This window comes from Amblyomma mixtum, chromosome 6, assembly GCF_055824585.1.
Source record: "Amblyomma mixtum isolate Tamu chromosome 6, ASM5582458v1, whole genome shotgun sequence".
In the NCBI taxonomy this organism is placed as follows: domain Eukaryota; kingdom Metazoa; phylum Arthropoda; class Arachnida; order Ixodida; family Ixodidae; genus Amblyomma; species Amblyomma mixtum.
In genome coordinates this window covers 65,180,600-65,201,872 of record NC_143017.1, presented here as the reverse complement: position 1 = coordinate 65,201,872, position 21,273 = coordinate 65,180,600, and the positions used below count along the sequence as shown (strand labels likewise).

Below are 21,273 nucleotides of genomic sequence, written 5' to 3'. Positions count from 1 at the left end.
TGTCAGTTTTTTTTTGTTCCTTGAGTAGGCGGAGGTCGGTGGTCAGTTTGATTGTCCTTGACCTAATACATCTAGAAAAAAACACTAAACGCGCCGGAAAGCTTTGTGCGCTGGAATGCGTACTGAAACCGAGATATAGCAGGGCGAACGTTGTTCCCGACAGCTGCATTCCTGGCGTCCCACTTCTGACGAGCAGATGGCTCTTTGCAGCCGCTGGTATTGTCGGTGAACTCTGACAGAGGTGGGTCGCAATCATGCATGTCGAGAAAGGAAGAGATTAAACGTATCCAATTACAGGTTCAGAACCGGGGGGCCAGTGCTCTATTATAAGCAGGGCCACGGAGCTGTGTTGTATGTGTCGTGTGTTTTCAGCGCTGAGGAGACCTACAAGTGGGACACCACGGGGATCCAGATCCCCGAGTTCCGTGCCGGCATGAACGTGGTAGCAGTGGTTGTAATCCTTTCTTCAGGCCCCCTTTTTGAACATGGGGTGCTGGCTTCCGACGGGTAAGCAAGCTCAGCACGAGCCAAATTCATATTAAAACTGAAAAAAAAAGATGCGCGGCGGTCATTCGCCTTGAAAACAGCATTGCCATATTCTCTACAGTGTTCTAGTGTTCTTTTCTACAGACCTTTAAGTATTTTTTTCCGGCGGAAAAACTGATTTAAACCTTGAACACGTAAAGGAATTCAGAGAAATGCCATTTGAATGAACATTCCTCGAGCTGAACTAACTTTTCAGTTCCCTCTAAATATTAGAAAATTAATCGCTAAAAGCCCCTTCTATTCATTGAGACTGTTTTTCAGGTGTGCAAATTTTAGCACTTTGCAACTTCTAATTCTGCGAAATCGAAAGCATGAATGCAGTGCTTTCGAGTCAGTACGCATACTTTCGGCTAACACGCAGCAGTTTGTGTTCGCGAAGCTAAATTTGAAAATTTTCAGCACTCTACTCTCATTTGCAAAACTTCAAGATCCGGTATTTGCTTTTGTTTGGTATGACTAGCCAGCTGGTTTTTAGCTCTAGCAGTAGGCGAACGTAATGCCTAGCGCGAATGTCTACTTTAATTTTCACGAGAAGCTGTAGAAACTTTTTTGACAAAACAAGAAATTATTCGAGAATTCCTGCAGCCAGGGTGCTAACGTATATACATAATTTGAAAGCTTTTATCACCCATTACACATTTACGACAAAAAAAGATAGTACCTGGAAGCATAGGGGATCGTGCGCAGTTTATAAATAGCTATGGTGAATGTAAAATTTTCGAAGACTGCTACATCGTATCCACAGTGACAAGTACAAAATATAGATGAGGAGGTTTCAGTATTGTGAAACATTTGCCTTGAAGAATCATTCAAATGCTTGCCCGTCAAAAGGAGAGCCTGAGCGCTTATTTTACATCAATGGACTTTCTATTAAGCGAACATCCCGTAAGGTGCCTTGAAGATCGCTATAAAGTTGCATTTCACTGTAGAAGGGAATCTCGTTTATTCGCACTCATACTTTTACAGCGCAGCTGTTTATGCCCCGTTTGCCTGTTGAGCGTTGGTGCCGGTGTAGCAGATCACATGACCAACGCTTGCACGTTCCTCGCGCTATCTTTGTTGTCGTGCGGTGGGGCACACGGTTGCAAAACTCCGCCAGTCGATTGAGAACGCTTCTCGAACACTCAATGTGCGTCTTTATAGACGTTATAAGTTATTAAAAAGGAAGGCGGGCTAGCATCCATATAGCGAGTAGACCCCTGGAGAGTACCGTGGAAATCGTGGAACCTTTACAATAATCAGTAACCGTAATCGTAAACGGTTATCCGGCGCAGAAGCACAGCGCCGGCTCCGCCAAGATCCGGCGGTGAAAGCCGCTTCAATACTTCAGTTTGCGCAAAGTATGCACAAATGAAAATAAAACTTATTCAAGCAATCGCAGAAACCACTCAAAAAACCTGCGCTGTGATAACGCTACATTGAGCATTGCAGTTATGTTTTGAGCGATTTGTCTATCTAATTTGATGTTTGGTCTCGTAAGCGAGTGTAGCAAAAAGAAGTCCGTTCAAGCTTACCTCAGCTCAATTACAATAGTCCTGCGTCCTGTTCTGCTCAGAATTCAGCTGAAATGCCCATGAAGCGCTCGCAGCATTTCCCTCATTTTCAAGAAGGGCGCAAACGCATAGAGACACCCAATCAGATTGAGCCGAAAGAGATAGGCCCCTGCCCGCTACTCCAATGCTGCATCGCAGTTTGGATGTAAGGAGCTAATTATATAATGATTTAAAAGTATAAGGTAGCCAAAAAAGTAGTATTTGGTGCAAAGAAATGCTAAAAAAGTGAAGGAGTAAGGTCAAGTTGAGAAAGAAAGGAAGAAATAAGAAGGTTTGGAGAACACGCCACCAGCTCCCCTAACAGAGGGAGCGGACCTTGAAATCTCTGGCTTTTTTCCAGTTATTTGTCTATTGTTGTTGTTGTTGTTGTTGTTGCCTTGGTGGCATGGCACATACCCACGACGGGGGATTGGCCAGGGTTCAGTGAGGAGAGCCCAAAGAAGGCAAATTGGTACCAAGCTAATGGATTACCTCTTAATACTTTTTCTCTCCCTTCTTCCTCTTTCTTCATCTACTTTTCTTCTCATGCTTTTGAAGACTGTTGCCCGGTTTTTCCTCCTTGGCCGCCGAAGATTTTGTCGGGCATAGTTTTACTGGATGTTGCTCTTCCTAATGTTGCTAGATGGTTTTGAGGGTGGCTGACTTCGCCACTTGAATGCCTGGATATTCTTCCTGGGTTGTCGGTTAGAAACAATTTGCTGAATCGCTTCATGCTTGCTGCTGTATTATCATAATTGTGAACGGCCGGGAGGCAGGGAACAAAGTGTGTTTATTATCAGACAAGCGGCTGCTTATATAAGGACAGGTACAAGCATGAGCATGCGCACTTGGTACCGTAAGGGCACGTGTTAACATGACAGTGCGCATACTTACAATAATGTAGTTTCCACTTCGCGCCGAATGATTTGAGCGGCTAAGTCGACCGTGAATTTTCCATTTATCGGTACGTAGTATAACTGGCTGGCCTAGCCACCTTTAAAGATGTTCTCCGGAGTTATTTCGGACACTCTTAAGAACATAATCCTGGTGCGTTGGTTGCGTAATTTGAATTATTTTTACAGAAGAGTGTATAGCATGTGTTGCCGCATTGTTTTCGGCCCCTGGAATCCTTCTCATTTCCCGGCTTGCAGACGCAGGGTTACTTTGGGCCCCAAAATGGGGTTGACAATAAAAAATTTCTACCTGGCCTCATCCTCCATTCTGTGATATAAGTTCAGTCTGTTGTTTTGACTATTTATCTTGACTATTTCTCTTTTTATTTGTAATCTCTTGAATTTATATTTCCTATTCCCTTTTAGTATTTGGTACAATTCTATTTCTTGCATAATATTGAAATGTATAGGTGGTACATTGGCTAAAATGTGGCATGCAATGTTTGGTATTGTTCTATATGCCTTCGTTTTATGATAAGTGAAATTGTTTGAAATCGTTTAGTTTATTTCTATATGCCAAACTGGTGAGGCGCGCACTATAAATTTTCACCCCGCTTAGTCCATATTTTTTAGGTGTCCACCTTTGATGCTTCTGGCGGCCCTAGTATTTATTTATTTATTTATATTTATACAAAGTACCTACAGCGCGCCCACTGGGGAATTGTTATAGGGAAGAAACATCAAAGAAACAACAGATAAAATACATTAATTGAGGCAAATGATGCAATATACAGAGAGAACCCATGGACTATAGGAGTAAAGGCAAAAATGAAAAGAACGTTCCAGAAACAAAAACACGCCCGCGACAGAAGCGGAGAAAACGACATTTAAAATACAGCACTCTTTTAGCAAACACAAAAATAGACATAAAAAAGAACATTGTAAAAAAAAAAAACACGCCCGCGACAGCGTTGACAAAATGATATTCAAAATACAGCACTGTTTCAGCAAACACAAAACTAGAACACAATGTACCAGGATAGGAGCCATCGCTACACTGATACTAACAGTCATGTTAACTTAATACAGTCATAATAACAGGTGGTTTTGCAAAGCAATGTAAAAAGATGTGGGAGTGGAAGCAGCAATTTGTACAGGCAGACTGTTCCAGTCATGTATTGTTCGTGGGAAAAAAGTATATTTGAATGTGTTGATTCGGGAATTGTACTCGCGGACTTTTAGTGGGTGGTCGGTGCGCGCGGAAACGTAACTCTTTTTAAATAAAAGTTTTCTCTCTCTGGCTCGTGTATGTACGAGGTCTGTTAGAAAAGTATCCGACCTTTGGCCGAAGAAAAAAAACTGGCATAACTGGAGCGTTAGAAACCTAATAACCTTCAAAGTAGTCTCCTTGGGGCTCCATATACATCTCTCAGCGGTTCTGCCATTGTTGGAAGTATTCCGAAAAGGCCCTTTTCGGAATGGAATTTAGGTCTGCTGTCGTTGCAGCCATAATATCCTTTCTTTTCTGAAATCGTGCTCCTTTCAATGACCTCTTGATTTTAGGAAACAGCCAGAAGTCGTAGGGGGACATATCAGGAGAGTAAGGAGCCTGTTGAACTACAGGAGTCTGGTTTTTCGCCAAAAAAGTCTGAATCAAATGCGAGGAATGTGCAGGAGCAATGCCGCGAGGGATGCGCCAATTCTTGTTGACCTTAATTCCGGTCTCTTGCGCCGCACAGCACCACGTAGGCGATGGAGGAGATCCCTGTAGTACTGTTTAGTCATTATTTGACCCTGTGGGGTGCGTACTCGTGGTGTGCCACACAGAGGGAGTCAAAAAAGCAGTCAGCATCACTTTGACATTGCTGCGCACTTGTCGGGCCTTCTTTGGTCTTGGTGACGTGGAATGCGTCCTCTGTGACGACTGGGATTTGATTCCGGGTCGTACCCGTACACCCAAGACTCGTCACTAGTGATTACGGCGTCGGTGAAGTCAGGGTAACTGTTTGTAGAATCCAGCATCTCCTGTGAGACTTCAACACGAAGCTGGTTTTTCTCCACCGTCAGCAGCTTCGGCACGAATTTCGCCGCAACTCTCTCCATGGCCAAATCTTCGGTGATAATGAAATGTGCAGAAAAATTGCTGATGTCTACCTCTTCCGCAATTTCTCGGATAGTCACACAACAGTCCCGCATCACCACAGCGTTCACTTCGGCAATTACCTGGTCATTTCGGCATGTTGATGGCCGACCGGAGCGTGGCTCTCTCTCCACGGATGTGCGGCCGTCTTTAAACCAGTTGCACCACTGCTTAATCTGTGTGCTGCTCATAGCATCATCACCGAAAGCCGTCTGAACATTTCGAATAATTTCCACCTGGCTATCGCCAAGTTTCTGGCAAAATTTGAGGTAGTAGCGCTGCTCCTCTCGCTCCGCCATTTTCCTTGCAACAAAAAACCGACGAGAGCACTGCGCACTCCCTCACTTAAACGCTGCTTCCCAGCGACTGACGCTATCGGCAGGCGGGAAAAAATTCGTGCATGTGCACGAGGGTTCAAGGTCGGCTGCTGTAAGCGTGCTTGTTTCATATCCATCAGGTGTTCGCAAAAAAAATAAAGTCGGATACTTTTCTAACAGACCTCGTAACAGACCCTTTTGGAATACCAGTTTTTTCATTAAGAACATTGTAAAAGAAAGAGAGTCTCAAATATTTTCTCCTTTTTTCAAGTAACGGCCACCCCAGCTTGTCGCGCAAAAAAGAAGAGCTTTTTCGAAATTGAAATCGCCGGAGACAAACCTAGCAGCCCGTTTTTGAACACGCTCCAGTTCCTCAATATTCTGTTTTGTATGCGGGTCCCAAGCGGTGCAGGCGTATTCAAGCGCAGGGCGTACGTTGGACATGAATAACGTCTCCTTGAGTGGAATTGGCGCATCCCTGAAGTTCCGTCGGAGGAAGTTTAATGTGCGGCTGGCTTTGTGTGTTCCATGAGAGGTCAGCCGAGAAAAAGACTCCCAAGTACTTATAAGTTGAAACAGCAGATATGTCGGAGCTGCCAAGAAAATAGTCTGTTTGGAAAATTTTTTTCTTTTTCGTAAACCGGATGAGATTACAGTTGGAGAGATTTAGCGCCATATTCCATTTTTCGCACCAAGAGAACACAGAATTGAGGTCATGTTGTAAAATAGCGGAATCTGCTTCCGAAGAAGTGTTGCGGTAGATAAAGCAGTCGTCTGCATAAAGTCTGATTTTACTTGAAATGTTGTTAGTGAGATCATTTACGTGCCACAGGTATTCAATACACTTGGTGAAGAATTTTACAATTTCAAAACAAAACATAAAATGACTAAAGCAATAAGAAAATGGTGCTCATCCTTGCAGATAAATCACTGATGGCCTCTTGCACTCTATAATCTACTTTCTCTGTTTTGCTATAATCTACTTTCCCTGTTTTTGCTTCAGATTTTAGAGTTGTTTAGATATTTTTAGATTTGTTCAGTTGTTTAGATGGCTCATTTCAAGTTATGATGACGTCTGTTCATGTTTGTTTTCGTTTTTCTCGAGTTGCATTCCTATTTGCTCAATATGCCTACATAAATTTTGTATAATATGCATTCATTAGTGTTCTCAAATTTATTGTTTTGTGGATAATTTTTTGTACACATTTGGTGATTCAAATGTACTGCCTGAACAACTAACACGCACGCTGTGCTTAGGTTGGACGGGGAAACTCATGTACTAAATGAAGATGAATAAATTTGATTTGATTTGATTTGATTGATTTATAAATACTAAAAAAGAAGAGGACCTAAAACCGATCCCTGCGGAACACCTGAAGTCACGCCCACACTTGCAGAGCTGATTCCGTCGTAAACTACGCATTGTTTCCTTCCGATAAGATATGCCTTTATCGAGGTTAGGAGTGTAGTAGGGATATTTAAATGTGAAAGCTTCTGTAGTAACAGGTTGTGAGCAACTAAATCGAACGCTTTTCGAAAGTCTAAAAAAATACAATCTATCTGACCAGCGGAATTTAAGTTAACGGAAATGTCACGGGTGAATTCTACGAGCTGTGTTTCACACGAGAAACCGGACTTAAATCCATGTTGTGTCGAACAGAAAAAGTTATTGTTTTGTAGATGGCTAATCAACTGAGTATATATGACATGCTCGAGTGTTTTGCAAGACACGCTTCTCTCTATTTAAGCTGTTGGCGAGCGTTTCGACGTTCTTTTTCATGCATTTGACATGTTGGAGAAAAGTTAGTTTTGTTTGAATGATTACACCAAAATTTGACGTTTCTGAGCTGCTTTAATTTTCCTTTTGTTCATTTTGAGTATGGGAGGTTGGCTATTATACTCGTTACCTGTGATTAACTGTTTTAATGTATCAGGATGAAATTTTAGGTTCAATTTGGAACTCCGTTCTTGTACTGTGCGCCGTGCCTCATTTCATTTTCGTTCAGCATCAGTTTTACCACTTGGATATAAGCACAAGCTTTCGCTTGTCTATCATTGAAAAACCTTAATGTAAATAGCTCTGGCATCAGTATGTTACAGTATAGAGGACTAAGCTGAGATCGCTGAGGGGATCAGCGTTAATGCACTTTCATGTCCAACATTCTTGGCGAAAAATTTTGAATACTAGAAAAGGGTAAGGTATTGATACAGATCTATTGAAGGTAATGATGCATTCTTTCGATGTGTAGCAAAATCTTTCCTTTATAATGTTTCTATCCATCTCATCGAGCAGTTAAGACTGCCCTAGAAAACCAATGGGGAACGGTTTTGACAAAAGCAAAAACGCTAATAGCAAAAACATTCAAGCCTATCGACGCGAGATCTGCTGATATACTGATTGTTATAGTGAAATCTTGTGATATATAAAAAAATTGCGCCCATAAACTCTTTAGCGTTCAATAATGCTTTCGTCCAGATTTGTAGGGTATAATGATTTAAATTGTTAGTTGCTCATATGCAATATTCCTATTACTTGAGACAGGTTATTATTGCAGTTGGGTCATTTTAGTTTGTCCTGCATAAAACGTGGTTTAATGGAATCGAAAGCGTTTTTAAAATCTATTGATAGGAATGAATTTCCTAATTTATCTGATTTTTCATCTACGATACATCTTTTTTCGTTCAGTGATGTTTCGGCTGATGTACTATGTTCGAATCCATACTGATATTTGCGGAACATATCTTTAATGTGATGAAGCTGATACAGTCTGCTTTTGATGAGTTTCTTACTCATACCGTCCCAAGTATAGAGTTCGTAGTGATTGGTGTATATTTGTCGGTACCTGTTTTCTTTGCGCAAGCCTTCGGAATTTTGTCAACTATAGAAGGTCTCTATTTGCTTGAAAAATAGCGTTAATCTGGACATGCATTGAATAATGTTATCAAAAAGCATTTTTGACCTTTACATATAGATTATACGAAGGAACTCATTTGGTCCTGGGGTGACATTTGTGCATAGACTCTTCGTTGGATAATCATTTTCCTCCTCAGTGAATGGAATAAATTCAGGGGGGCACTTTGCTGACCTAAAGAGCGATGTGGCGGAAGCCTTAAGCGCAGTGTTGCTACATGTGTCAATGATGTGTGGTTAAGATGTTAAGCTTCGCCACTAGGAGTGGAACACGACAGCGTCTTGCAGCGCTGGCACGGAGTCCACAGAACGCCATCGCCTGTTCGGCTCTACGCCTTGGTCGTCGGTAAATTATGGTGTGGTTTATGATTTATTGGGGTTTAACGTCCCAAAGCCACTGAGGCTATGATAGACGCCGTAGTGAAGGGCTCCGGAAATTTCGACCACCTGGGGTTCTTTAACGTGCACTGACCTCTCACAGCACACGGGCCTCTAGAATTTCGCCTTCAGGAAATTCAGCCGCCGCGGCCGGGATCGAACCCGTGTCGGTAAATTGGTTTTTGAGGAAAGGAAATGTATATGTCTCGCATATCTCGGTGGACATCTGAACCTCGCCGTAAGGGAAGGGAGGAAGATGGGAGTAAACGAAGACGTGGTATTCACAAGACGCGCCTTTGTTCATTCTAAACTATCGAGCTGGCATGGCGGAGTGGTAGCGTGCTCGAATCGCACTCCGGAGACCCTGGTTCGATTCCCCGACCTGACCAATTTCCTACTCGGTTTTATTTATCTGGTGTGACTGTAAAGGTTAGTTAGCCTAATTAGTGAATTAACTAAAAAAACTCCACTTACATGGAGCATCACTATACCATCTCTTTAATTGGTTGAATGGTTATTAGCCAAAGTACAATTTGTCCCATTTGAAATTCGCGCAAGCCGCCGCGGTGGCTCAGTGGCTATGGTGCTCGGCTGCTGGCCCGAAAGACGCGGGTTCGATCCCGGCCGCGGCGGTTGAATTTCTTTGGAGGAGGAATTCGAGGCCCGTGTACTGTGCGATGGCAGTGCACGTTAAAGAACCCCAGGTGGTCGAAATTTCCGGAGCCCTCCACTCCGGCGTCTCTCATAGCCTCAGTCGCTTTGGGACGTTAAACCCCATAAACCAAACCAAACCAAACCGAAATTCGCGCACTTTGACGTCACGACCATTTCGACCAATTGGAAAGCGTGACATTTTTGTCGACAACTCCTGCTTACAACGATGAGCCATTAAAGGCTTTCGCCTTATTACCTTGAGTGCTTAGGATGTTGCCTATTGCTTCTAATGTTTGTTCTCTTATTTTCTGTCGACTGCAATGCTTTCGTTAACCAGCATTGCGTTGCTTTCTTCAACTGTGTTCGTTCATTACGATTCTCCTAGTATGTAATGTATGATTTCATGGTGGGTTGAAGTCGGTCGTTCGTTTCTTTTTGTTCTGATTCAAATTTTTTAGACTTTAAGTTCGTCCCTAACAGTCTTATGCAGTACAGCAAAGGTGTCGCTTAACGCATTCGAGCAAACATTATCCTAGTGTTTGCTCCGAGCTTCGCCACCAAGCAAGTTAATATAAGTTGTATATTCTTTGTAGTACTAAACTCCATATGTATGTCGTAAATTTCCTCTATCCTGCTTGGTGTCCTTTCTTTCTTCATTGATCTTATTCTCTTTCGTCCTATTTCTAGATAGACATACTACATGGGTTCAACTTGTGTTTCTTTGCTTAAAGTTTTGTTTTGTTCTTGCCTTGTAAAGTTAGAATGTTTGCGTAAAATTCGGGTACGGTTTCTTTCATATCTTGTGAGTGCATGAAATCCCGTGGTAATGTGAACCAGCCATCAGCTGTTAAATTATCCAATGTTTTGTAGTAAGTCTTGATTGTTATAAGGCACTTTGCCGGGCTGTCTCTTTCTGATATAATCGTCAGACTATAAAGATGACCGCTATAGTTCGCCTCCGAAAGACTTCTCAATGACTTATTTGCAGGCGTGCGTGAATACACAAAGATTTCAAATATCGAACTGAATACTCTTCTATTCGATTCGCGAAGCGAATCAACGAGTACTTGTCAAAAATAATTCCAGACGAATTGAATTCGTTGTAAAGTTTTCGAATAGGGCACACAGTGTCTTTTTCGACAACTGCTTCCAATACAGGGCTGACGTCGACTCGGCACAGCATGCGGCCGTGACGCGGTCCATCAGTGCGGCGGCGGTAATAAAGATCATATTGTGAACCTTGACCTCCGAAGTTCAGCGAGGCGACTGAGCACGTGCAGGAGGGTTTGAAAACCCTGTTTTCATGCCCGACATCGGAGTTCATGGCTCGAAATCTCGTCGGTGGGATCAACTGATAACTGGAGTTAATTAGTTCGCTGTCACATTCAGAAGCAAAAACAAAAATTTCCTGTGCGTATGGCATGAAGGTCATAGGGTTAATATACTGACTTCGTGCTGCGTGTCCACTTGTGGAGATCAGTCCTGCGTCCTTGGGCTACTACAGCTGTATTTCCACGACTTGTACTAGTTTTAGGCGCTTCGTTGTTTGACATGGATATTAGTTCTTGTACATGTATTCGCACAAGTATCGCTTAATCGCACTAATATTCGACTCGTTTTCGATTCGGTTGTTCGCCAAGTTATTCGTATTCGAATCTGTTTCGAGAAAGTGCTATTTGTACACCTTTACTTACTTTGTGTTTTTTAGGCTGATACAATATTTCACTCTCATAGTTTTAAACGTTGATGAGGAGTTGGACTCGTTAAGTATGATATAGTTGTCTCTCATTATGAGTACGAATTTATCGTCCCCTCTATCGTCAGTCTTCCTACTTCCCCATACCGTATTTCGAGCGTTAAGGTCATCGAATATGGCAATGTGCTCGCCTTGGAATATGTTCACACACTCATCAATACTGCTGAAGAGGAGTATAATATGATGGCTCGGAGGACATTACACATTTCTTACTAATATTGGCTTGCTTGCTGTAGAGATTCTAGGTGCGATAAAATTTTTTTCACGTGAATGGGAAAGACGGATGTTTCATCATCACGGGCTGTTACTACAGTTTCAAAGGTATTATTGTGTACTACGATTTTATGTTTCATAAGAAATGGTATTAATTTACCGAGGTGATGACTGTGTAATCGTTCTGAATATATTCGCAGAAATCTTTTAGTGATTGGTTATTTTCGATTGCTCTCGCTAAATTCACCTCTAGAAAATGTAAATAGTCATTGTGCATATTGTTCAACTTCCTGGGTGTTGTTTTTTTAGTTGTCTTTGTTGTTCTCTGAGTGCCCGTTGCTTTAACCATTGTGCTGCTATTAGTTTAATTGAAGTGTAGTGATACTGTTGCTTTTCCTTTTAGTTCATTTGGTGGCTGCTCAGACAGTACAATAAGAGAAGAGAGTGCTTTGTTTTCTCCAAGGGAGGACTAGCGTTTCGACAGACGAGACGCGAAGACACGTTGCGGCAACTGAAGGCTTGGCGGCCTTGCCGGCTGCTACTGATTGATTGAGGAGGGTTGCAGTATTTTTGGAAACTGTGCAGGTAGCTTTGAAATTGCGTTAAGTGGAGGATCGTAATGTTGAAATAAATTGGACACCTCGTTATCTCACCGTGAGGTGTGTCCTGCCTTCAATTTTTCACAGACCTTCCTTATGACAAGTTGTGGATATCACACTCTACCACAGCAAACCTCCTGGCCTTTATGTCTTGAACGGTGCGGGTCTAGCCATTTTCGGTGATTGTTGCCTCCGGCAGGACCATGACCATATCTTCTTTTATGTCTGCGATCTTGAATTTTATGCGGCCCTCTTTGTTATCTTGATCTGTAAGCTCTTTATTATGTCCTTCTCTGTTTCTCTTCGGTAGCTGTATTTAGTGATGATGTGTCAGTCGAAATGACTACAACGCCGTCCATTCCCGTAAAAAGTGGCCCATTTTTAAAGCCTAGGTTGATGAGGTGAGCTGCCGCCTTCAGTTGAGTCATTACGGCATTTTGTTCCTATCTCTTGGATATGATGAGAACTGTCTGAATTTATTTTTCGGTCGACTCTCCTATTTCTTGAGGGCGTTGGCGTAGGTAGCGTCCTTTGTTATGCTGAGAGTGCCTTAGGAGCTATTATATTGTTAATATCTTCAGTTTTATAACTTAGTTGAAGACTTTGTGCAGCTGTGACTGGAGTTATCTTTATCGGTAAGGGTGGAGGTCTTGACCAACGCTTTAAAAATGCTCTTGCCGATCTTCGCCAATGCGGTAAGTAGATATCTTGATCCTCTCGTTCCTTCGTTTACTGTTCTTCTTCTATTAGTATTAGACCCGTCGAACTTTAGTATTCTTCGCATTCGATGCCATCGATGTGTCGCTGACTGATCCATTAGGCTGCGTAATCTGACCTTTGATTTCGTCGTCGGGCTCGTTTTCGGTCCCGTTAGTTCTCGACTGCTCGGGGGATGCGACTTTCTCTTCAGTTGCTTTTCCGATGTAAATTGCATTGTCTATTCTCTACTGCTCCGACGTTCCTACGGTGCCCTATTTTGCCCTGCCGCCTTTGAAGATCTGTGTAAAACTCTCTTCTCCCGGTGTCGGATTCCGTCTGCGTGTTATGGATGTCTGGAGCTTGCCCGAGTGTGGCCCTTTATTTCACGATGTTCATGTTTTTTTTTAAAGGGGGCCTGTTCTCTCCTCAGCCGGTCTCCGTTGTTCGTTTCAATCAGGCCCTCCGTTCTAGAGCATCTGCAGTTTGTGCAACAAATGAGTCCCTCATTTCCCTTCCATTGTCTGCTGAACAGCTTAACGAGGGCATGTAACAAGTGAAGGCAGGCTAGTTGGTGGTTGACAATGGAGTGCATATTGCAACCGCGCAAAAACGACGCAGGACAAGAAAGCAAAGCACAGGACAAGATGCGTCTTGTCCTGTGCTTTCCTTTCTTGTCCTGCGTCGTTTTTGCGCGGTTGCAATATGCACTCCATTATATAACGAGGGCATCGATTATGGTAGTTTCGACGCCACAGGTAGCATAAGAGGGTTCTCACACAGCTTGAGCCCTCCGCATTCGATCTCGTTCAGCGTGGCACTTACGGTAATACAGGACGTACTGTCGTCAAAACACCTGTTTAAGCTCTCGAATGGCACATCAAGGAGTACACTTGTAATATTTACGAGTGCAAAAAAGCTCGAAGCAAGATTTTATCATGCATGCGCATTTCATTGCACTGTGTTTAACTCCTGACGTCTTTAAAAGCTATATTGGGTCGCACACACGCAGGCGCAATTGTGATAAATGCACAACAGAGGGCGCCGTTCGAGCTCTCTAAATAAGTGTGTGGACGACTCTACTACGTCCGCCGCTATGGGCGAAGGGGGCGCTGATGAAAATTCTAAACTTTAGGTTGCATGCAACATAAATATCCTGGAATGCACAAGACTGAAGAGCCGCCTCTATAGCTCAGTTCGTAGAGCACCGGATGCAAAATTCGGAGGTTATGAGTTCGGTTCTGACCGGTGGCAGATAAAGGGAATTATCTGTCAGTGATAAAATAATAATACTATTAATGTCCTATTATTCAAGACTATAAATTCCCCTAAGAGCCTTGATTTCTGTGCGGTTGATCGCTACGATGATATTGCAAACTTTGAGGAAAAGCCTTCCCCACTCTGCCACAACTAGAGAGGCTGTTGGTTGTGTGTGAGTCTTTCACACTTGTTTACCAAGATTATTCTTTTGTGATCTGCAGAAGCTTCGTGTTTGAAAAGGGCGTTTTTTCCCCCAGTATTCCGCAGTGTTTAGTAGATATGAAAGGGGATTTTGGCAGCACTGTAAAAACTGAATAAGGCGGCCTTGTAAACTACGTCGTGGTCATCTTTTCTTCATAACCGCCCTTCTTACTCACAAAAAAAAAATTGCAAAATGTTGCTTTTCTTAATTTTCTAGTCTCAGTGAGCGGTCAGCCGGTCCTGGTTTGTTCCAGCTGGTACCAAAGATATCCGATTTTCTTGGGATTTTTGGTACCAATGGGGGTCCCGCCCACCGTGCGAAAACCACGGCTGGCAGGTGGGTGCATTCTGCGTTTTATGATAGTGTCTTTTGTGTTTCTTTTTTAGTTATAACTTATGGTCAATAGAGGTCTTGTAGTGTTTTCAGGTGGATTTCCGGCCTCCTGCTCGTTTGAAAAAGGGCTCAGTGCTTGCTTTCGAATTGGTTAAGCGTAACATAGCCGAGTCACAAGAAATGGCAATATTGAAGATATTGTTACGAGGTGGCAAGCCTAAGAAAAGGACGACATGATGACAGATGATAATATGATTTAATGGCTGTGGGCCTAGCACGAGCGCTCCGTCCCGCGCCACTACCCTGTTCTTCTTCTTCGTAACAATATCTTCTTAAAATCTAAGCTGATTTTGATGTGGTTTGTTGTTTTGTGTGCTCAAACAGTTCGCAGAAGAGGTGCATCAAAGGAAAAAGGCAAACCAACTTTTTTACTCGCCTCGAGGTAACAAAGAAACTGCCCCGCGAAGCTTAAGGCCCTCCAAAGCTGAAAAAAAAACGTTGACGATGAACAAAGAAAAAACACTGAATTAGTTATAAAATCCATTATGCATATGGCGAAAAAATATATAGAGCCAGAGAAACGCAGCATCATGTCTCATTTGTCGCCGACACCTTCAGCATGATTTTTGCGAATATTCAGTGCCATGCTTTAGGTTCACTTTCTCTGAGTGGTTGTAGGGGTGTTTGTGCGCCCCGAAGCAAGACGGTGGTTGTCGTTCTAGAAAAGAGAAGCATAGGCGCCCAAGATGCCCTTTCATAACCATATTACAACGTTTATTACATTATCCTTGCTCTCCCGATTTCCCATGGTCGTCTGTGTTGCTGGTTTCGTCGTCGTATCGTGCGCGTTCCGCAAAAAAAAAAAAAAAAGACAGACAACTGTATGCATGACTCCAAGGCTGCCGGATCGGGTCGCCATCTCTTCCAACGCGCCACTTCCCGACGCAGGCCAACTGGGCAATCGAGTTCGAACCGTAGGGTCTAGCCAAAACTGTGATGAGTACAGGCCGGAATGAAATGCTTGTGAATACACTCGAACCTCTTATAACGAAGCAGTTTATAACGAAATAATGTAATAACGAAGGAATGATGTTTCCCTTTGGAAGCTTGGTCAACACGGCCTATACCGAAGCTACGCCTATAACGAAGTAATCACCGGACCCATTCAACTCCGTTGTAACGATGCTCAGCTGTCAGTATTTTGGTGGAAACGTTACCCAGAAACATGAGTTAGGCTAGTTGCACACTGTAGCTTAAAGTACACAAACAAAATATATTGTTTTGTGCACAGGGGCTGTTCGCGTTTCATTCCAGCCTGAATGGGCACTTCCTCTAATCCCCAAATGCAGGCAATCATAGGCTACTGCTGCTTTTTATGCTTGATGAGTGGCAATTCACTCTCAGTCTTAAATGAATTTAGTGTCAGCGTATGGAATTTTAATTATGCGAGGTGATTCCAGAAAGCGCACCATTCAAGAAAGAGGATTCTTGAGGTAAATATGTGGCTTTCAGTCGGTTAATGGGATTTAACACCCCAAAGCGGCTCAGGCTATGATGGACGCCGTATAGGAGGGCTCTAGAAATTTCGACCACCTAGTTTTTTTTAAAATGCACTGACAACGAACAATGCACCGGCCTATAGCCTTTCACTTACATCAAAATGCGACCGCCACGGCCGCGATCGAACCAACGTCCTTCGGGTCAGCAGCCGAGCACGATAACCGCTCAGCCACCGCAGCGGCTTAGAGGTGGGTTTCGCGTCATCATAATAATTGCAGTGGCGGACATCAGAAAACAGATGGACCATGCTACTTAGCCATGCTACTTAGCAAGCTACTTAGCTAAATTCCGGTGTAACTTTCTAACGAATGGAGTTTCGCACATTGTTATAGTCAGAAAATTTTAGCTGGTCGCTAGTAATAGCCCATAAGCTTTTAGAATTTCGTTAAAGCGATTACGCGATTACGCTGGGGCTCGAGAAGCGAGCAGAGGCGACCCGGGCTGGACATAGAAGTTCAAGTGACACGTGAGCAGTAGAGCGACGTGTACTGATAGGCGTTCTTGACAAAGCCGCGCGATTTCTGAATAACGCATAAATTGGCGAAAACTTGTAGCGTCAAAGCGCTCAGCGCAAGCATGTTTAAGAAATTCTGACATGGCTGTAGCTAATAATAACAGTCAGCTATAATTGTCTGAGTACAACCAGGCGCCTAAATTTAACAGTTAAAAGTGACCAGCTGGAATTTAGTTAACAAGCTTACTAGTTAACGTGATTCGTTTGTTTTCACCCACCCACCACCACTATAATTGTTTGATTACAACCAGGCGCCTAAATGTAACAGTTAAAAATGAACAGCTGAAATTTAGTTAACAAGCTTACTAGTTAACATGATTCGTTTGTTTTCACACAGTACAACCAGGCGCTTATCTGTAACTGTTAAAACTGAAACAAGCTTACTAGTTAACGTGATTCGTTTGTCTTCACCCGTCCACTACCACTGGTATGAATATGTCGCAAAAGGCAGCGTTACATCTCAAAAGTCTATTTATAGTAACCAGGAGCGGACTTCCCTGAAATACCCAGACATGTGTAACACATAAATGAATGTCAAACGATTTAGAAATATGAAAAAAAAAAACAGCGTGAAGTTGCACCAGCGTGGCTCATTAATGTACAGAATACCCATCCAAATGAGCGAGACTGAACAAATATAGACATCGCAAGTGCTCATGCATTTTCCGCTTACTTGAGCTAATATTCTGCTCAAAAGAACAATTTGGTTATTTAAGCTTTCAGAGTAAGCGCACGTTCTGAAGCTGGTGGTATCAGGCGGACTAAAAAAAGACGTTTCGTCATCGGACCTGAAGAGACGTGTCCAGTTTAAGGCTTTTGGTCGGAAGAATTGCGAAAGTTTTTAATGTAGTTTTTGAATATGATAATGAGTGCATGCTTTTCTGCCGTTATCACCTGCTCACAGAAATAAAAACAGCATATAAAATATCGCAACAGCTAGAAATGAAAGGCGCGAAAGGGGCTGAATGAACTTTTTAACGATGTGCTGCACGAAAAGGCTGAATTGTGTTCCACTGCAGGTTTCCTACGCAGAAGAGCGCGACCGTGCAGGCCGCAGCCAGCGGCGACGACTTAGGTGAGGCAGAAACCCTAAACCTTAATTAGTGCAAGTATTCTCAACTTTTTACAATTTACAACCAGCGCGTATTACACTGAAGACAATCACACTTGGAAACAAATGCGAAAATGTTCGTACTGTTCTCACTTTAGTTCTAGGATGGCGTTTATAACTCATGGATCAAAGCGGAGCATAAGTGGCAGCAGTAGTCTGACTGAATTTCGTTCCGTGAGTTTATGGCTGCATAGTTCATCCTTTCGTAAAGAACAAGGTAACAGAAAAGTACGCGCAGAAAGTCAATTAAGTCCGAAAAGGATAAATTGCTCATAATATTACAAATTTATTGCTTTCTTCTGCCCCACCTGGTATATAAAATTCGAAATAAAATTGTTCACAGGGAGGGGGAGTTGGTAACGCAGTAGGCTAGACATCAAAATAGCTAAGCATTCAGAGCAGGCACTGCATTACGCAGTTCGTGTTGCATCTTACTTTAGGCCTAAATATACGCACATTATTTTTTAAGGTATTAGTTGCTGATAATGTTTTTTTTTTTGCGCTATGGTGTCACAGGCCAGGCTTGAAATGCAATTATCTGTCCTTGAAAGAAAGATTGAGCTATTTACGTACATTCCAATCATCTTTTGTCAAGTTAATTAAGATAGTTGTCAAGTTAATTAAGGAGTCGTTAACATTGTCTAGCACTGTGTAACTTACCAGACTCCCTGCACGAGTGCTTAAGTGACTTCAATGAAGAGCTCGATTCACTCTTTATGGTGGCATGGCAAAGTTTTCAGAATGATTATTATGCTTTATTGATTACTTAGTTTGATGTATACTTTCAAGAGACGTCTTGGCAACCGTAAATGGGCCTTTCAAGTGCTAATATGACAAACAATCTACTGATGCCGGATGCGTTGAAACGATTTTCCGCATTTAGGTGTTGTTTTGCATGAAGAACCTCCAACAAATTATTCACTTAAGACGAAATCACAATTAAATAGCAAGCATCTTTGAAAACTTGCTTGCTTATCCTGCCTACATGCGCCATACCCTCATAGTGGGAGGCTTCTGGTGCCTAGACTTCTCCGCACTCGCCATCCTTCAACACCAATGATGCAAAATGCCCAACTGAAAAGGACAGCCAGTTTTTGGATAGCATTCCAAATATTTCCAAGCAGGCACGGTTTCTCATCTGCCTTGAAGGACAAACTGATCTTCGACTGTGCCATAAACTAAATGATTTGCACAGATGGAACAGGTATCGCAGGGGTCGGCAATGGAAAATGTATTGACTACTCTTAGTGCGCATCACTTTTGCAAGCACTAGAAGAGAGTGGTAGACAAAAATATAGAAACACAGGAATATAGAAAATAAAAACCGCACATAGAGAGAACAGACAGTTTGTAATAGCAGTCAGAATATAAAAAAGTAAGAAAAGTCTGAGTTTTTTCGATTTGCATTGAAGAACGGTGTAGCTCTCACAGTAGTCACGAAATAAGTTTTAATATTTTCGTTGCCTGTAAATAAGGTCACACACTTCTTCTTTCAAGAGCTTTAGACGATTATGAACTTCTAATTAACAGCGCGAGAACCTCGCGCACTCGTTTTTATTTTACGTTAGTGGTTGAGTAATGTAGAAACGGACTCGAATGTAGAGATATCGGTGTAAAGTATTTGTAGTACATATAGTCTGTCACTCATGTTCATGCAGCCTTTTAAGCTCTTTGAAGCAACAATTGTTGATCAGTAGTAAAAGTTGTAGCAGAATTTTTTTTTATGTAATTCATCTCTGTCGTCTTTCTCTTTCTGTACTGCAGTCAATATGACAAAAACTTTGTTTCACTTTAGTATACGTCGCTTTAGAAAAGAAGCAATGGACGCCCCATCCAGCCGCGCTGTGTCATGCAGAAATGCAGACATAGTGTGGAATGGTGGTCTAACTTCAAAGAAGTGTTCATTGGTTACGAGAGAAGCCCTAGTGGAGGGTTTCTGATTTATTTCGACCGCATAAGGCTCTTCAACGAGTCGTGACATCACATATCCCACGGGATATTTTTTTAAGCATGAAATGCTTTTAGCTCCCGTTGTCGGCATTGTGGTGACGTCACGCCGAGACCGAGAGCCATCATCCGGGCACTGAATTCCACTCATCCGGGCTCTGAAACGAGAACATCCGGGCACCGTACGAGACGTAACGAGATTCAACGAGACTCTCTAATCCCTCCTACGGGACCGCCATACAAGCGCCGGTTGCTCTCCAAACGAGTCACAAAAAATAACTGCTGCCAGTGTCTTCTCAATGTTTATCAAGATATCATTCGAGCTGTGCATTTGGTAATGCACGGAATTATAATTTCCAAGTTCTAATAACGCGTGCAAAAAGCACATACATGCCACGATACACTTCATTGATATACGTGATCTGTTAGGGGCTTTGAGAGAAGGCCGCTTAGAGAAAGAGGGCGAGAAGGGCTTCCGGCGGAAAGCTTTCGCTCCCTCCCCAAGGATGGCGCTGCGGTCCCACACTCACGCATGTAAAAGAACGGCCGCTTGGCCTTCAAGCCCTTTCCCCCTCTGTCAGGTAGATGTATACACGCTCGCGGAGTATTCGAACGCGCTGCATATACATTCTTGTCAGGCCTGCGTCTCGTCGTGTCCGCGTACGCTTCTGCATCGTCCTGGATTTCAATGCCGCCACCGTCACAACTGCTTAAGCCGAGCAATGGAGCCTGTGTTAGGCCCGTAAACATTTCATGCTTTCTCTATTATCGGTTACGGGAGAGGCGCATTTTTTTTTTGCATTTTGCGAAGATCGAAATGTAGTCACAGCTGTAGGGATTAGATCCTGTGACTTCGAGCCAAGCCACACCAGAGGAATACTAATAATTAAACCTTCAGTAAGTCATTTCAGTGGAACTATTATGTGGATATTATTCGTAGGGCTCAACACCATTACTTCTTAAGGTGTTCTTGTACACAAGTTCAGAAAGACAAAAGAAAAGAAAATAGCGCTGGATGCAATAAATTCCTGGAAGCCTTTTTCTGTACATCTGAAAATAAGAGGAGTTCATGTTTCAAACCTATTCGGCACAAAGTTTTCTTATACAGGAAACCATTCGTATACAACGTTAGAAATACGCCTAGCCACAGATATCGCGAAAAGGACCACTTCACGGACGTCATGTTAACGGCCCTCCTTTTTCCTCAGGAGAGCCACTCTTCCTGACGCCGCTCATCGAAGCAGGCAAGCTGGACGAGGCTAAGTCGCTCAGCAAGGTTGGCCCGATCGGCGCAGATTTCGAAGTACCCTCGTATGCAGGCTACATAACCGTCAACCCGCAGTACAACAGCAACCTCTTCTTCTGGTTCGTACCATCCATGGTGAGTTCAGTCTTCCTTTGCTTCTTCTTAGAGAGGCGGGCATTGCGTCAGTTATAATTTGCGTTCAGAAGCGAAGGTTTCAAATGTGCGCTATCAGCATCAAGTTTTCTTGCACTGCTGCTGCGGCTGCATAAAGAGTCCGGCGCACACTAGTGCTGATATGCCCATTGAAGCCGTGTTTCATGGTCAAAACTGAGGCTTACGTTCATGTGTAGGTCAATCAATCAATCAATCAATCAATCAATCAATCAATCAATCAATCAATCAATCAATCAATCAATCAATCAATCAATCAATCAATCAATCAATCAATCAATCAATCAATCAATC

The 21,273-nt window shown here is 42.9% G+C and overlaps 1 protein-coding gene across 5 annotated transcripts in view; it reads left to right on the top strand.

The window, feature by feature from the left end:
• Nucleotides 1–238: 238 nt before the first annotated feature.
• Nucleotides 239–21,273, top strand: part of LOC149339249 (venom serine carboxypeptidase-like) — a 41,594-nt gene continuing 20,559 nt past the window's right edge. For 2 of the 5 annotated variants that reach the window (XM_089550437.1, XM_089550435.1), the window contains exons 1-4: nt 239–507; nt 14,314–14,433; nt 17,524–17,579; nt 20,771–20,943. In XM_089550437.1, the coding sequence (XP_089406563.1) occupies nt 434–507; nt 14,314–14,433; nt 17,524–17,579; nt 20,771–20,943 (423 nt within the window). In that variant the 5' untranslated portion in view covers nt 239–433. The remainder of the gene's footprint in view (nt 508–14,313; nt 14,434–17,523; nt 17,580–20,770; nt 20,944–21,273) is intronic. The other 3 variants (XM_089550436.1, XM_089550438.1, XM_089550440.1) reach the window with 3 other exon arrangements.